General features: G+C 38.9%; 1 protein-coding gene across 1 annotated transcript in view; it reads left to right on the top strand.

The window, feature by feature from the left end:
* The window catches only part of CNTNAP5 (contactin associated protein family member 5), a 200,821-nt gene that overhangs the window by 156,419 nt on the left and 26,248 nt on the right, over positions 1-18,154 (top strand). The window contains exons 15-19 of the mRNA XM_062498016.1: positions 1,843-1,970; positions 2,149-2,319; positions 4,405-4,623; positions 10,354-10,593; positions 11,900-12,124. Coding sequence (XP_062354000.1) covers positions 1,843-1,970; positions 2,149-2,319; positions 4,405-4,623; positions 10,354-10,593; positions 11,900-12,124 — 983 coding nt within the window. The remainder of the gene's footprint in view (positions 1-1,842; positions 1,971-2,148; positions 2,320-4,404; positions 4,624-10,353; positions 10,594-11,899; positions 12,125-18,154) is intronic.

The raw sequence follows: 18,154 nt of genomic DNA, 5'->3' as shown, positions 1-18,154 counted from the left end.
AATTTAGCTTTTGTTACAGTAGTTTTCATAATCTGTTAAGAATATTTATGCTAACTTTTAAATATTGATACAATAAGCTGTGAGTGTGATCCTGAGAGTCTGCTCTGAAGAGATTCCAAGACCATGTACCTTGGATTCATACATGATCATTTTCCTCCTGAGTCTGTACTGAAGGCCTCACTCTGCCTCGTGCCTGGGAATTTCATCTTGCTGCACTTTGTCTGTAATTATTTGCATGTCTGACACCCACTGGAGCAAGAAGAAAATGTTAGCATTGGAGAGGGTACCTCTCTTTCCCCTTGGCATTATGAGACAATTAACTATGCTGCATGCAATTATAAGCAATGAAAAATAAATGCAATGTATGCAGCCTTTATGAAAAAGATCAAAATACTCGTATTTTCATCTAACATTAATCAGAGTAGAGCACTTAGCCAAGCAAACATTTGAGGCTGTGTGTGAGAGCACAGCTGCAGTGTTTGTCCTGATTATTATTTCTTTGCTAGAAGTCTGTGTCTGTTCCCATATCTGGAACTACACTGAGGTACATTTATGGAAATTGGCATTACAAGCAGGATATGGGCAGGTCTGGGATCCTGCCTGGAATGTCAGACTCTGGCAGTGTTATCACTCAAACAGTGATACCTTTTTGCTGAGGCATTGCGTCGCACCTGCCTGGAAGAGCAGTGGGTATAAATTTGGGATTACAGACAGGTGAGTTGAGTCTAGGCCCTGTTGGGCTGTGCAGAGGTAGAGATCCTTTCTCCAAAACTACTGAGATTTGGTTCCATGAAGGATGCTCTGCCGCACTTTGTGTCCAGATGTGCAGCAAACCTTAACCTTGAGAAAAGGAGAAGAAAAAACACATCACTGTAGGGATGAGATTCAGTAGCACTCACCTCTCTATTATCAGTCGATAGAGATCTCAAAAGGGCAGTTCTGCTCTGGTGAGGTCAGGGTTCATATGAAGCTAATTGGGAGGAATGCACAAATGTGCACCCTGCCAGAGCCAAAGCCACTCGGTTGGCTTAAGGACCTGCCACAAAACATTACACTGCATTTTGAGGACAACTTCTTGTTCAGCTGACTCAGAATAAAAATAAACAAATTTTCCTTTAAGAATCAATCTTTCTTTTCCTTTTTAGCAGCCATGTATTAGTAGCAGCTGAAGAACAAGCCCAGCTGAACAAACATGAGAAGTTTGACAATGCAGCAAATCCACCTTGAGTATTTCAGTTGCTGAACCAAAATGTCCACTGGTGTGCAATGCAAAGGATCGACTCGGGCTGAACCCACTCTGCCAATGCAGCTGTTCTTTGCAGTGTGCAGGGTCAGTTATGTCCCAGCCATCTTGAAGCTAGATCAGTAATTGTCTGGCTCCCCCTTCCAAACAGCATGCTGGATCAGGCTTCACCTGTCCTCTTCCTGCTTGGGTAAAGCATAAAGCCAGCGTAAAACACCATTATCTGTCCCCAGATAACTTGACAGAAATGTAAACTTGGACTTAGACCTGATCTGCAGCAAATAAATCCTGCTGAGGAAACCCAGTAGGGCCCAGTTTACATTAATGCCCATTAGTCAGCATGGCAGCTGAAGCAGGTTTACAGCCCATCCCAGCCAGTGCCATGTATCCAAATGGTGTCTTCAGTGGTCAGTATTGCATATAAACATAGAGCATACATAGGAACATATTTATCTTAAACAGTGTGTACTTGTCATAATTCTTCCAGGTAATTCTGCAAATGATCTTTAACTAAGCATCTTTTAAGTATTGTCTTGCATGAGGAATGCTGGGGGGGTTGTGGTTAATCTGTCTCTTTCTGTTTGTGTATTGAAATCCAGGACAAATGATACCGGCCTCCTTACTTTCAAAGACCATTTGCCTGTAACTCAGATTGTGATCACTGACACAAACAGATCAAATTCTGAGGCTGCTTGGAAAATCGGCCCTTTGCGTTGCTATGGAGACAGTGAGTACTAGCTCTTCTCAATTTCCATAGGTACCGAATGTTCCTTTGGTGGTGTTGTTGTTGTTGTCCTTTTTTTATAAAAAACCCCTGTTTCTCTGATAAAAGGTGTCTTTCCACATGCAGCTTGCAGCTGCTGTCCTGTGCCAATTAACTATAGAGAAGGGGGTTGTGTTTGCAGGGCAGTTCTGGAATGCTGCTTCCTTCAACACAGAGGCCTCCTACCTGCACTTCCCCACGCTCCACGCCGAGGTCAGTGTGGACATCTCCTTCTTCTTCAAAACTACCGCCGTGTCCGGAGTGTTCTTGGAAAACCTTGGGATTAAAGACTTCATACGAATTGAAATAAGCTGTAAGTTTCACTGCTCAGAAGTCTTGATGGTTTTGCCCAATTTAACAGATGTAGAGAACTGGGAAGGACATATTTTGTTCCATCTTTAGATGGTTAGAGGTGCCTGGAGATGATAAGAGGGAGACATAAAGACTCTTTTATCTAGATTTGCCTACCTCTTCTATGAAAATTTCCCTGTATAGACTTGGTCAACACACAATCTTGTTATGGCTAGGTTTGCCTTTCTTTAACAAACAAATGTTGGGTTTTTTTGTTTTTCTTTTTTTTCAGCACTAATACTTAGGTTTTGCTCTCCAGGGGAAAATAGTGGTTAGATGCACCTGTAGGCTGTAATTTTGGTTGAAAGTGGAAAAATTTAATGCAACCGTTCTGATGGTTACTTTTATTTCCATGTCATTAACATACCCAGTCTGATGCAGCTCAAGTGTTTCAGAGGAACTCAGTGTGTATGGTACAGCTACAAGGTGAGAGTTTATGAAGGACAGGACACTAATGCAAAATAAGTTAGTTACAGTTGTAATGGATCTTGAATACTTCAAAATCTATTAAGTGAGTGCAGTGTAACTGCTACTCAGTGTATAAGGAAAATATCAGGGAATTTAATTAGTGAGATTTTGCCTCACTCCTGTTGTGATGACTTCAGATATTTATTAGTGACAAAAGAGTACGACAGCTTTGACATGAAATATGACATGTGTACTCCAAATTCTGTCAAGCTTAGGGAAAACAAACTGAGTGCTATGAATTTAATAATATGCTTATAATAACCCCAAAATAAAATTAAATAAAACAGGGCCCCAAGGCCCTTTGATTCATTAATCCAGTGGTAAATGTCATGGTGGATTATCACAAGGTAATGAGGTGTGATTTACTGTTAATTGCACGTCAAGGTTCAATTTGGTTGCACTTCAGGGTAATACATTTTAATCTCAAGGATACAGAAGTAAAATGTGAAATGGCATCAAATACAACAAATAGTGTAGACTAAGAGGATTGTTCAGTGAAAGCTTCTGGATATGTGTTATATCTGTACTCATAGAGAAATGAGTTATTTAAAAGTTTGGGAAAAAATCTTTTAGACTTAGGCTTCTCATCAGTAGTTTGTTGTTATGCTTCTTGGTGCCAGATGGAATTTGCAGCCTAAAGGCCTTTTATCAAGGAAGCTCCATGGAGCAGCAGCTTCAAAGGGAAATGACTTTTTAGCAGATGCAGAGGCTCAGAATAGATCTTTGTCTATCCCTATTGAGCATTTCCTATCTTAACTATCTAAGACGCAGCTTCCAAAACCAGACCTATCCAATTTTTTGGGCGTGAAATAACAAGGCTTTTAGGAATTTTCCACAATCTTCTGCTTGTGTGATATGGGGACCTGGTTTTTGGTCTCTGTGGTGCATTTGTCATTTTAGGAAGAGGAAAATGATTCAGAAGCAAAAATGCTAAAAAATTCTAGCCCCTTTCAGGCTTCCAGCAGAGAAGGGTGGACTCTCTTATGTGACTTTTGTTCTTCAACTATTGCCCTGTTTCTAGGAACCTTAATATTTCTATATGTGTGTTAGATATACAGCTTTAATTTAAGATCATCTATTAAGTAGTTTCACTCATCTATTTTTCTATGCATCTTGGGTCAGATTTAGGCAAACAAATGCTTGTAGGATTCTCTCATACCACATGCAGCCAAGTTATGTTAAGTGCTTGCATTTTGAAAGATCTAGTTGGAAAGATCTTCGTCCTTTCTCCCATCTTAGCACTGTTTGCCCAAAATCTTCTCGGACTGTTGTGTGACTTTTGTGCAGCATTCGGCACTTTTACTTCCAAAAGAGTGCCATTTCTAGAGCACTGTGATTTTTATAACAAGAAAAGATGGGTACCCACAACCAAGCCTAATCACAGCAGAGATCAAACAGTGAGGCTGCAGGCTTAAATTTATGTATAAACTGCTGTGTAGGAGATGGGAGGTAAACGATCCTGTACTATTTGCTGACATAAAAGTTAATAGACCCTATATTTATGTAAGATTTGTTGATGTCAAAACCACGATTTAATTCAGACTTTCACTTCCTCTTCACATCTGTTTATGTGTTTCAGCCCCCAAGGAGATCACCTTCTCCATAGATGTCGGGAACGGCCCCACCGAAGCCACTGTGCAGTCTCCCACACCCCTGAATGACAACCAGTGGCACTATGTCCGGGCAGAGAGGAACCTCAAGCAAACCTCTCTGCAGGTGGACAGCCTCCCCAAGAAGGTCCTGGAGGCCCCTGCTGAGGGACATTTCCGCCTGCAGCTCAACAGCCAGTTATTTGTAGGTAGGGACAGTCCAAGGGTTCCTGTAGATAACAGTATTTCATATACTTTGGTGATGTATGCTCTTATCTCACCATTGAGCTTATATGTGGTGGCTTGATGTTGCTTTCTCTTCTTCTATTCCTGCACAGCAACGTGAAGTAAACCCAAACAACTCTCTTTACAGTCAAAGCACAAACCATAGTTTAACCATGCTGTACTCGATGGTATTTTCAGGGTCAAACTCTTGAAATGTATTTGCTGCCAAAGAGTGGATAACCTTTCTTCTTATGCAGCATTGGCTGTGTAAAATGCTGTAAGAAATGTGACCTCTCTCTTTAGGCACATTTTAAAAGTCAAAAATTTGTCGTGCAAGTTTTCTGGAGCACAGCCTGAAGACAGTATGGTCTTTAAAGTCTGTTCCTTCAAGCATGCCTACCAAAACCCTTATTTGGCTAGAGAGGCCATGAGTGAGAGAGGTATGAACACAGTCAATGCAAATACAGGTGTTTTATTTGAAAGTGATTTTTCAAAGGAGAAAAAGGAAAATTAAAAGAGGAAAGAAAAATCTTTGCTTATATTTTGTTTACTTATTACCCTCTCACAAGAAACCTGGATTGCAACTAGTTTCTATTTGTTAATATGACAATGGATTATGAAGGGAATTCTCTCTTTTGTATATTCAAATGCTTTCTTTCTGACTAATCTGCTCAGTGATGGAGTGGGATGTAACTGTTCTTGTGCAGGGCCATTCAAGTAACTTGTGATTCCTTCCTTAACATGGATTTTTTTACTTAGCTGAAATGCTGTAGCAAACTTTGATTTGTCAGTGCATTTTAATAAAGTATATTCATACCCTTATACTTTAGCAGGTTTCAGGGTATTCATTTGAGCTTTTAATTGTGTATGTGTGCAGTAATTACTGGGCTCTGAATGTAAATAGTTAATCTGTTAATAAATAGATAGGGCTCCATCAATGTCAGGAGTCCTTCCCACAGAGCTGTTGATTTATACCTAAAATGATCTCTGTTAGACTCTGCTGGAGAGGAGAACTCACAGAAGGGAGGCTTAAGAAAGTCACAGTATAAGGTTTCTGTTTTCTGGTATGAAGCATGCTGATAATCAGTTGTTTTTCAAGTACTACGTTGATCCCAAGAACATGTTCTGTGGGAGGCAGCAGGTTTGGGCTGCCAGACACCTTAGAAACATCAGAGAAATGTAGCCAACATACTGTTTCTAGTTAGGAAAATTAGAGATTTAGTGAATACACTTGGTGATTTTTTGGTTGTTTCTTTCTAAAAGGTTAAATATGATGGGTTTATCATAGGTCATGTATTAGATATGTCATATATATCAACTGCTTACTATCTCTTGTCTGAAAAGCAGTATCTGCCTGTAAGCTTGCTGCTCAGCCTCAGCAAAATAAACAGGTTACCTGTGTGAATTTCATGGTGGTTTTAAAGTGACATGGCTGATGAATTGTGTCATGAAAATCCATGGTAGTTTAGGACCTCACCAGAGCAATGTGCCAACAGGAGCCCTTGTGAGCAAAGACAAACACAAAGCCCTGTACCTGCCACAGCATGGAGAAGTGAAGAAGTGGAGAAGTGAATCTGTAGCTCTTCTGAATGTAGCTATGCTTTAAGGAACATGTTGGAACAGCTAATTCCAGCAGGGACTTCCAACTGATTGTATTCTGATTGTAGTGAGTGTTTACAAAAAACTCTAGGATATAGGTATTCATTTCAGCGGTGAGGTGAAATGAGGTGAAAAGAGGTGAAAAGGTCTCACTGTGCAATAAATATGTTGCAGTCTGTTGTCCATCCACACTTTCACTGAACCATGAACAAAAGGGGCAGAAAAACAAATGAGTTTGGGAGTGCTTTTTCAGGCCTTAACTCTGCCATATTGAAGGCCAAAATTATCTGTGACTTGCTAAGTTTTCCAGAGAGCTGTCAGAAGGGCTGGAAACCTGGGCAGCCTCCTGATTCTGGCACTATTTCTCCCCGGGTGCTCCAGGGGAAAGGTGGCAGAAGTCCAGCAGTACACAGATGTGATATAGTTTGTCTCTACTGAAAGTCTCATTTGAATCTCATAATAAAAAGCTACGGATTTAATACCTCAGCCATGCAGAGAGAGTTTTAACCCATCTGAAAAATAAAAGTATAAATGCCATTGTAAAAAGGAAAGAAGCAGCAGCACATAATATTACTCCCTACTCCCCCTATAATCCACAATGTATTTGTCTCTGCAGCATTCTGCATACTGACAGTGATTAAGGGTTTCCAGCCTTAATGACTGTGTGTGGCAGGCTTTTGAGATAGCTCTGTGTGTCTGTGAAGTGGAAGAGAAAAATGACTTTGCATTGCCACTACATTCAAACAAGCTTGGATTTTAATGCAGTTAGAAAGAAGTTAGAAAACCATTTCTCAATTTCTCTTAGTGCTTCCTAGGTATCTAACTGCTTCCGACTGTATTATAGTCCTGTCAGAGCACAGATATCCTTGCACCTGGCCAGATTTCTTCTGTAAATTTGAAAAAAGTGCAGTAGAAGGAGCCAACCCCAAACAAATGTGAAGGCCAAGTAACATCAACTGCACCAAACTGTCCAGTAACAAGCTAATTCAGCAAATTACTTGCTCAGAAGGGGCATGCAAAAACCATTCCTCTCAATGGACAGTCATTTTCAGCACTCAGTATGAGTGAGATGGTTTTGTACAGTGCAGCACTGTCTGTGGTCCTGGAGTAGTTGTGTCATCATCTCGTGGCGTAGTCTGACATGAAGCCCTGTCTTGCCTACTGGTGAAGGCATGACCATAAGGCTCCATCATGGGGAAAGGAAAGACTGTCCTCCCAGACCAGTTTGAGGATAGGATTTGAACTCTGACTGGTAAGATCAGAGAAGCAAAATAAAAATTCTGAGAAATTAATCTGATGTACAAAGCTTTGGTCAGAAGTTTTTGTGCTATTTGCTTGGTACATTTAGGAAATTAGCAAAGCTAAGTGTTTGGGTTCCTGGTTTTGTCTTGAGGGGAAGTAAGCAAAGAATGAATCCTTGGGTGAATCTCCTCTGTCTGTTGTAGACAGTCCAAAGTTAACATAACCCAGAGAAAGTCAACATCTGAGAAACTTTCTCTGGAGACAGAGAGAGGGAATGATAGGAAAATAAGAAGTTTATTTTGTGCTGTTGGTTTTAAAAGCATTTGTAGACACCTTGGAATATTCTGGAGGCCAAGAGGCAGAATTAATGCCTAACTCTTTGTGTATCCTGTGTGCTTTTCATATCTTTCAGCTTGACACTAAAAAGTGCGACTTCAGGGTCTTCCGAGGAACAGCATAGAAAGTTCTCCTGCTCCTGCTTATGATTCCTATACTTCTCTGCCCTTTCCTTTTCTTTGTATCAGTTACACAAATGCTCTTAATACTTATTTTCAGCCTCCCTAATCCAGTTTCTACTAACAAAAAGTCATTTGGGTTTTTTTTTAAAGCAAATCCTCAACTCATTGCTAGAATGTTAATTGTTTAGCCAGTTGTGTCACTAGGCTATGCTGTGAGTGCTCAGTTGTGAGCTTCTTGTTCCCTCCTCTCAGACTCTCTTCCTTTCCCAAAGGCTCCTCATAAAAATTCAGCTGTATGAACACCTTGCTGAAAAGAAGCATGGCTCATTTGACTGTCACCTCTACTCAGCAATGCACACCCTTAACCTTGGTGTTTATGGTCCTTAGGCTTATCCTAAAATCTGTTTTCCTGAATAAAACATTTAGGTGTCATCTATTAAAGTCTATAGTCCATCAGGCTTAGAGTTGGAAGATTCTGCAAAGCTTAATTTGGGGAAGAGTTTTGTATGTTTGTTTTCAGTTTTTCCTCTGCTTTGTGGGAATGTATATAAAGATTAGGTCTAGTCAATTGAAGAAAACTGTCGAAAATAAGCAGTAGATTTATTTAATCAATGCTGTGTGGATTTAGGATCATATAGCTGCTCTGTGTTAAGCTCTATATTCTCCAGAAAATAGAAGAGGAGAAGAGTGAAAAACTTTACATGGCTTTCCAAAGTGCTTTGGAGAGCAGTAAGAATACGAGTAGTACAATAAACAAGACATCCATAGAACAGTTAGCAATAGTTTTTATCATTTTTTGTATGTCACAGCTGGGATTTGTGTGTGTGCAGAGAAGAGGCAATGAAACTGTCATTCATCCTTGTAAAATTTGTGGTGGCATCCAATGCAAAAGGAAACAGAGTAACCAGTAGCCTTAAAGGGAGAAATCCCATTTCTACTTACAGGGAGTTTACTGAAAAATCTGTATGGTATGTTTTGTTTTGGGACAAAATCTCCAAACAAAAGGATTAGTGTGTGCAGTGCAGCAAATGCAGAAAGTCTGATTCTTCTCGTCAGAGGGCCTTTAAAATAAGCAAGCTAACATCTGCTCACCTGAAACAATAGCTGGCTAAAGAGCAACGTAAAAATATTTATTTCTCTGAGAAAGGTGTCAAAAAATGAGCATGAAATAAATGTGTCTCATGCATACTATTGATAGTTCAATTACTTTAGTTCACATCCAGCATTTCTGCTATTAGTGTTCCAGACAGAAAAGTATGACGGCATGGTGTAGTAGAACACCAGGCCTTTTCAGACTGTTGCTGCATTCTCTTTAGTTTGCAGAAGTCTTTCTTTAATTAATTTATAGAAAAAAACAAATGCTCTTCTGCTAGGGCTTATCAAGTGATGTGATCGCTTAAGTCGTACACTATGAAAGAGAGCCGGTTTCTACAGAAGAATAATAACTTCTTTTCATACTACTTTTGCAGAAGAATCACCAATAAAGCTAGCTTCTAAAAGTCTGCAAATGCTGATAACTCCTGAACCAGAATTAGATTTCCTAGCAGCAATCAAAATTGCAGTATCTTCAAAAGCAGAACATTGGCAACTGCCAAAAAAAAAAAGCATATGATAAGAAAAATGGTTATATTTTCATAGAGAACTTCAACAATCATCATTATTATCATTCTCAGTGATTACCTCTTATGGAAAAGTGCCTTCGCTGTAACACTGTTAGCAGTTTCATTTGACAGATATGAAGCTAGTTAGCTTGTAGAAAGTGACCTGCCCTCTTGCATACAGCTCTGGTCTTCAGGAAGAAATGCAATTATGTTTAAGCATTGTAATAAATAACACATCTGTGAACTGAACTCATATTTCAGGCCTACAACCACTGTTGACATGCAACACATCAGGCTGGGCAGTCATGCATAAATTCCCTTCAGCCATCAGGGCTGGTGCTGAACATGATTCATCCCTGCTAGCTGGGCTCATCAGCACGTGTAACTCTCCTGCTGCTGGGATTAGGGTGTTGTTTGTACTAAGGCAACAAATAGGAAAAAACAACAAAACCCCAACATTTTCGGTTTGGTTTCCTCGTGTATTTGGTGATATGCAGACATAAGATAAAGAAGCTAATCTTTCTCCTAAATGAATTTGCAGTTTCAATGCCAGACAGGGCAGTAGATAAGCCAAAATAGAGAAGAATGACAAAAAGAAAGTGTCACATGCAGCTTCCTAGTTCTTTCATAAAAATAGAGAGATAACTTTAGTTTCCAGGGCTGTCCATCTTTTGCCACTGCATGCATTGATATATAATATTTTTTTAAAATATTTGGATTCATATTTGTACCTGATGTACAAATTGTACATCATGGCTTTGATTTCTGTGCAGACTCACCTATGAGTGCCTGTCCATTTTTCTCTCTTTCTCAGGAGGAACAGCTTCCAGACAGAAAGGCTTTTTGGGATGTATTCGATCTCTGCATTTAAATGGACAGAAACTTGACCTCGAGGAAAGAGCTAAAATGACACCTGGTGTTAAACCTGGATGCCCAGGACATTGCAGCAGTTATGGGAACTTGTGCCATAATGGAGGAAAATGTGTGGAAAAGTATAATGGCTACTTCTGTGACTGTACCAACTCAGCCTATGAAGGACCTTTCTGCAAGGAAGGTAGGCAGCAAGCTTTGATCCAAGAACTTCAGTCGTTGGTGCAAAAACTCCGAATTACAGCACCATTTCACCAGTGTCAGCTTGGTGTCCCCCATATCTCAAGATGTTATATTATCAGCTGTTTCTTCAGTTAAATGTTTATCTTAAACAGGCTCTAACACCTCCTTTTGTTGACTTGTGTTGGCCTCAGAAATGAACATGGTGTTATCTGTACTAATAAAGGTTACCACTCTATCTCACTATGATTCCTGTAATCCACATGTAACTATCCCCAGATATTAGGAAATAGGGGTGAATTTTTTTATAGCACGTGTTTTACCATACCTGAATGTTTAGATTGCTTATTTTTTAAACCTCATCTTATTTTGCTCACTTTAACAAATCCTTAAGGCTTTTCTTTACAAAGTTTTAGAGTGTTGATGTGACAAAAAGAGGTAGTCTTTTTCTGCTGTTTTTTTTTTTTTTTTCCATTCCCGCGACAACCCATCCAAACGTTAAGAAATTTTTAAAATAAGCATGAAGCATTCAGGAGAAAACTGATTTGCATTGGTTCAGTCTTTGGTGAATTTTTCCTCACTGAACCTTTCTGGTGGCTCATAAGAGATGTTGTCAACCCCAGAAAAAAAAGCAGGGCAAATATGGAACAACTACTTTAGAAAACATGCTTTTTGCAACTAGCAAAATCGCTGCTCAGTGACAGCAAGGTGCAGTGTGAATTTCTAATTTCCATGGGTGTCCCCCACCTCACAAATGCAACAGGTTTGCTAAGTGGGCTGCATCATCTGCTGGTGCAAATTGGCATAGTTGCTTAATGGAAAACCATGAGTTCTGAGGATGCACAGGTAGATGTCTCTTCATTTGATGGTCCCGAAGACAGCTTCCCTTACTGGCTGTCTTCGGTCAACGTGTTGCTTTCATAATTAACTTCTTCAAAAAGGAGACTGGAAAGAACAAATCTATTGTGGGGGCAAGACAGAGGATATTACCTTACATGTCACTTTCAGAAGATGGTGAACAAATATTTATTTGACAGACATTTGGGCTGCTCCATCTTGTGGAATTCTGATTCCAGCACTGAAATATTTGAATTTATGTCTCCATACACTGTTTTTTTTTTTCTGTGCCAGGCAAACAATCTGTAAGGAAGGACACACTCTTATATAAGTGAAGGAAGGCTGATCTTAGCTGGATCAAGGGTGTTTTGCTGTGTTCTACTTCTGAGGTGTTTAGTTCTTGTTCATTCCTGCCTCAGAGATCTGAAAATGCAGTAGCTGAAATAATTTCTTTGTTTCATATATGTTTTCAGAGGTGTCTGCATTATTTGAAGCCAGCACTTCTGTTACCTATACTTTCCAAGAGCCTTATCCTGTCACAAAGAATGTCAGCACCTCAAGCTCTGCCATTTATGTGGATGCTGTCGTGTCCAAGGAGAATATTGCATTCAGCTTTCTCACAGCACACACTCCAAGTCTCCTGCTGTATATCAACACCTACTTTCATGAATATTTGGCTGTGATTCTCTCCAAGAATGGTAAGGTCTTGATGTGCCACCCAAGGGAGACTATGTAACTGAAGTTCTTAAGGTTTTATATGTTTGTTTGTGGGGTTTTAGGGGAAGAAAAGTATAGAATTCTGCACTGATTTAAGTTCATTTCTCTTCAACTTTATCAACTTCATGGTCTTCAGTTCATGAAATGGCCATCACGCTTGTTTATGTCCCTTTATTTAGCATTCAGTGCTACGTTTGCCTATTCAGTATTTGAGTAATCTCCTTGTTGGGGCTTAAAATGTTCTTTGACTTCCATTTGGCAAGACTGTACAATGGTAATTCCTTGCTATTTATTCCATAGTGAGATCCATTAGGCCACCAAGATAAGGGAATGAGAAATACCATGTATGTACAAGAGTGCTTAATGCAGGAATATACTATAATTTTGTCCTTTGCATTGTATCTTGGCACATATATTGCCCCTCTCTGGATTGTTTCAATGGAATAAGGTCATTTGAATATCAAAGCCAGAATATGTCAAAGTTTTCTAAGTTAATTGACCAAAACATGAGGCACAAATCTATTTCTTGTTTAAAGATACTTGATGTGGGTACTTTTTGAAATTGTGTAAAGATTTTAGGGGCATAGACTATTGTCTTCTCAGTAAATCTGTGGCTCCTGAGTCCTTGCAGTGCTTTCAGAAAACTCACTCAGACAAACATCATCCTAGACAAATGGGAAATTTGAATTTTTCAAGAGTGATCAGGCACTGGAGCACTGAAAGTGATGAGTAAGCTTATTGGTGATTCAGTAGCCTATGGCAGAACAATAGAAAGTTAATGTAATGTGGTTGAATGATTTGACCGAATGACCCAGACCACTCTGAAGCTTTGAAAATTTCAAAATAGCTAAGCTTTCAAGTACCATCAAATGAAACCATAAAAAATTTAAAAAAAAGGGTTTTATTCTCAATATGGAGTTTGCAGTAGTTTCTCTCTTGGTTATTACATGTGGGTAGCATTGAGATAAGCATGGGATAGTGGATTGGCACCCTAATCCCTGGGAGAGGCAACTGGAATAGTAACTGCCTGAATGGATCTGCTCCAAGGGAAGCTTTGTCAGGGAGATGGGACTATTGAGGTGATCCTAACCTTCTCCTGTCCAGTCCCAGATTTCTGTGTCTAATTTGCTCCTGTAGACAAGTGTTTGTGATTTTCCGATGTATGAATATTCTAGTGTGTAGCTCCGGGGTGATGGAGGTTATCCCCTGCTGAGGTAAAACCTTGGAATCTGCTTCTCAGTTACACTCAGGTCTCTTGATGCCACTCAGGTAATTGGAAATAGCCCTAAAGTTAATCACAATGTAATATCCATTTAAATCACCTTTATTGCTGCCACAGTAGTCTGAAATGACCTTAGAAACATGAGTCAATTGACTTTTATTGATGGAATACACTATAAGCAACCTATAATTGTGGAGCTCTAGGAGGGGGTCTCTAATAGTGCTTGGGGAAGGGGCTGGGATCAAGACATGAGGATGTCCTGTAGCAGCTCAGCAGGAGCAGAGCTTGAGAAAATGAAAACGACCTATCATTTTCTCAGCTGCAGCATTTGCATATTTCAGCTTTGACTTAGATGGAGACAGACACTCTCAGTACATGTGGAAATCACGCGGAGCAGGTCACAGAACAGTCAGGCACTACAAACAGTGGTGTTTTTCTCAGATCTACACATCTTTCTAGTCACTTGTAATATGGTGGTAACAGTGTTTTAGAGGATTGGTGAGAGTCAGGCTCCAAAATTATGGACTATAAAGTGTAGCACTATATGCAAAGAATGATTAAAATAACTAGCTGACCTTTGTTAACTCCTGAAAGTCTCCTTCAGGATTACTCAGTGCATGCTTCTGTGACATTTTTACAAGACAGCCATTTCAGTCATGTATATTCTCTGCCTTTTGTCCCAAATGGACTAATTTGTTAAATTTCATGTCCTTTCACTTTTTTTTTTGTCTTGTTGGAATTGAAATTATTCCAATGAAAATACTGTTCAGATATGTTACTCTTTCTTCCTCCAAGAGGTTTATGCTTGCCATAAAGTTACTGGACTATGAATATCAATGTCCTTTGTAGCATTAAAAGTGAGTGTGATTCCTCCTTTCTTATTGGCTCACTTTCAAGGAATCTTGCTGAGTCTGACAGTGTATAGTAGGACATAAGCAGGTCCCTGCTGGATAGCTGATTGGTTAAATAAAGGTTAGGCTTCTGGAGAAATGGGAATGGGCATTCTCACTTAGGATGTGAGCAGTAATACTCCTTACCATAATCCCAACTCCCTTTTCACTTGTTAAAACAATATGTAGGAACAATCTACGTGTACTATAATATTTCACCTTTTGTAACTATTTTTGAAGCTACTGCTTCTGTTATTCCTCTTTTCTATTATCTACAAAATAATTAGGCAAATTATTAGTTAATATAAGTGACTATGAGAAGAATGCTTTTCTTACTTCTGACTTCTCATGTTAAATATTTGACATTGAAAAAGTGAAACTGGTTGCAAGGATTATTCATAGTTAGAGTATACTAAAATGGCTTATATGAAAGTGAACTTGCATAGGCAGCTATGGTCTAATTCAGTCAGGTGTGAAATATTTCCTAAAACCAATTGATTTCAATAAATCTTTATATATATAATACTTCTAGAAGTAGTTTCCACCTATAGAACATATTCCATGCCACAGACTTTGTTCTTACCTGTGTCACTTACCTTCATGTCCTGGAACTTTCAGGTAAGGTTTCAAAAGGTGGTGTCTTTAAAGATGACTTTGGGATTGTTTCCTCCATTAGTTAGTACTGATGCCTTGAAATCATACATGTAATTTGAAAATTGTATGCATGTAAGAGCATCTTCCTTTCCTCTCCAATCTTTCATGGATTTTTAAATTACTGCTACATATATATGTCTATGTATGGTATATAGATGGATGTGTGTATATATGCATATACTTATACATATCCATGCACACATATATAGGTGGGTGTGCATGTAAAACTCATGTAGTCCCATTGGTCCCACATCCAAGAGATAGCAGTACTGTAATGATTGGCATTTTTAGTATCTCTTTCTGTAGGAATTTCAAATTATAGGGCCCATTACCAAGCTACAGAAAATGGGTAAATATCTCTAATTAGTCTTCTCAGTGTGTCAATCCACACAAATTATCTATATCATGGGAAGATACTACCAAGAAAAGAATATTTTTTTCTTTCCCAAGCTAGCTTTTCACTGTACATTTTTGCAATTATATGATTTCACGAAGTTACCAGTACCTTTGAAATATTATCTTTGCCTTGCTCCCTAAAGGTAATAAATGATGGGAAAGAAAAATGTTTAAAAAAAGAATTTTCAAATATTTTTATTTATGCTTTCTTCATTTTTCCTACTCCCCTGCAAAAAATCAAATGCGATATAATTATGATGAAATATATTGTCTAGAAAAATGTTTTCACAAGTCTTTGAGTCTCAGTTTTGTTGGCTTTCTCCATGGAAACAATATGATTCCTAATCTACTTAAAAAAAAAAAAAAAACAGATATCGAGCATCAAAGAAGAGAGATAGATTCTCAAACTATGTTAGAGTGATTGAAAAAATTTCTGTATTTATTATTAATCTCATGATAAATTAAACAATTTGAGTTCTTTTTTTTCCAATTTCCAGCATGTATTGCCATCACACTGAGCTGTGTTCTCCATTTATTTTGGAGAAGCGAGATTTTGATTTTGCATAGGAAGGATTAAATACAAAGAAAAAGGCACAGTTAAAAACAACAGTACAAATGAAAACATCTTAAGTAATTCTTAGATACTCAGCATACAGTAGCAGGATTTATATCAGCTCCACTTCCCTGACCTATAAAGTCTTGAAATAGGAAAAGAAATCACAATATGTAACAGAGGTAAGCTAACACTCAAAAAAAAAAAAAAAAAAAAAGAAAATATTGTCAGTGAGAAGCTACTGATTTTTTTCTTACAAACACATAGTCTCCTGTAATCTCCTCCTGTCTCTAAGTCAGAAACAGCCTTTCCAATGAAAGCATGTAAATTGTCCTTATTGTTTTTACCTTCAAGTATGTTGAGCAGCATCTCTAGCAAGCAAAGCTTTTCTCACTGACTGGAAAAGAGATGCAAAAAATCCAGTTCAGTCTTTAAGGCAAGGAATCTTTTGATCCTGTTGACACTGTACACTGAAGTTTAATGGGTCAAAACTAAAACTGGGGAAATAGGACTCAGGTGGATTTCAGGGGTTGATTATTCTGGTTCTTCTTTGCTTCCTTCCCTTCCTGTCTTAGTTTTGGGACATTAACTGCTTCAGAAAGAGCCTCTTGACTACACTATTGCTTGTGCATTTGTCTTCTCTTTTGAGGACACCTTGTGCCCTACAGACTTGCATCAGGCATTGAAAAACCTGCACAGTGTATGTGGCTGAAGTGGGAAATGGTGACAAGGTTCAGGTATAGTTACTTCTAACAGATCAGGAGCAGGAAAGAAAATCATGTTGGGAACTGTGGGAAACAGCTTTGTGGAGGAGACAAGCAATTGTGAGTGACTGAGGATGGTTCCCAGTCTAGTTCTGGTTCACAGCCATTATGCGGCAGATAGCATCTATGTCTGCTAAATATAATTGCAAGCAACTGTTGCAGTTGGCCCCTGAAATCTTATGTTATTTACTGAATGAAGGATCAGAGACAGTTTGATCAGTGATGATGAATATAAAAGAAATTTTCCCAGTTACCTTAAATGAGAAGCTGGTTTTGGTACCATGAGTAGGCAGGGTTGGGGTGGCACGATCTATCACCTTATTTATCTAAAGAGAGAAACTTCTGTTGTTAGAAATCACACTGGTCACTTAGGTGTTTCCATGCTGTAAGCACATTTCACAGAAGATAGAAATGATTGTAGTTTTCACTTCAACTCCAGTACTAAAAAGTCTTTGAGGAAAGAGGTGGATTTGGCACCCAAACACAATTTTATGTTATGTTTGTGTTAGCGTATGGCACTTAAAATTTCTAAGTCTGCAAAACTAACTTGAAAGAAGAAACTGCCATAACATTCAGCCAAGGATTCTGGCAGATCTCTGTCTCTGCTTTCCAAGAGGAGAGAACTGAAAGATCTGTCTCATTAGCTGAATTCATGGACATGTTTGTACTCATGAAGATTATTTTGCTGTACTGAGGGCCAATAGATGTTCTGGAGACCCACAAGGGAAAACAAGGGAACTGTAATCGGATTATGAAGAGCAGGAAAGGTTTAACAGCCTCAGTAATTGATCTGTGCTCTGGCTATGTACAGACTGACTTTGAACTTACTGCTGTCTGGCATAAAACTCCAGACCACTGGCTGAAGATAATCAGCTGGGAAGAAAACCTGTGTTTCCATTTGCTTACAGGAGGTGTTTATCTCCCAGAAGACTTGTGTTCCTAGTTCACATTTCCCAGCTGATAAGTCATTTTTATGTTGGATTTCCCTGGAATTGTCCTGAAAGGAATGAGAGGAAGAGCAGAGGGTCCTGTCTGAATAGATGCTCCATAAATATGTGCATGTATATATACATATGCTCTTCAGTATTTCTGAAATAAGGGTATTTCAGAACTCCTTTTATTGAAAGTTTTAACCTTGCAAATTGATGTGTGGAAATTTGCAGTTGTTTTTGTTTTAAGATTATCCGTGTTGTGGACAGGACTAACCTGTGTACTAAGCACTGTTGTCCAGCAGAACCACTGATTTAAGTGCTGTCTGGGAGCAGTGTATCTGTTTGTACACAACAGGGAGAGCAATACTTCAAATACTGAGTCTGGAGCAAGGTAGATGTACACTTGGTGAAAGAGGATCAAATCAGGGAATGGGCATTAAGCAAATTGGGCACACATAAATCCATGGGCCATGGTGGGATGCAGCCACATCAGCTGAGAGAACTGGAAGATATCATTGCAAGGCCACTCAAAAGGCAATGGGCACAAATCAAAATGCATGAGGTTTCATCTGAATATGAGACTTTTAGTGTGAGGGTGGC

Source organism: Cinclus cinclus, chromosome 9 (genome assembly GCF_963662255.1).
Source record: "Cinclus cinclus chromosome 9, bCinCin1.1, whole genome shotgun sequence".
Classification (NCBI taxonomy): Eukaryota; Metazoa; Chordata; class Aves; order Passeriformes; family Cinclidae; genus Cinclus; species Cinclus cinclus.
Note: the sequence above shows the minus strand (reverse complement) of the source record. Positions and strands in the feature narration are given on the sequence as shown.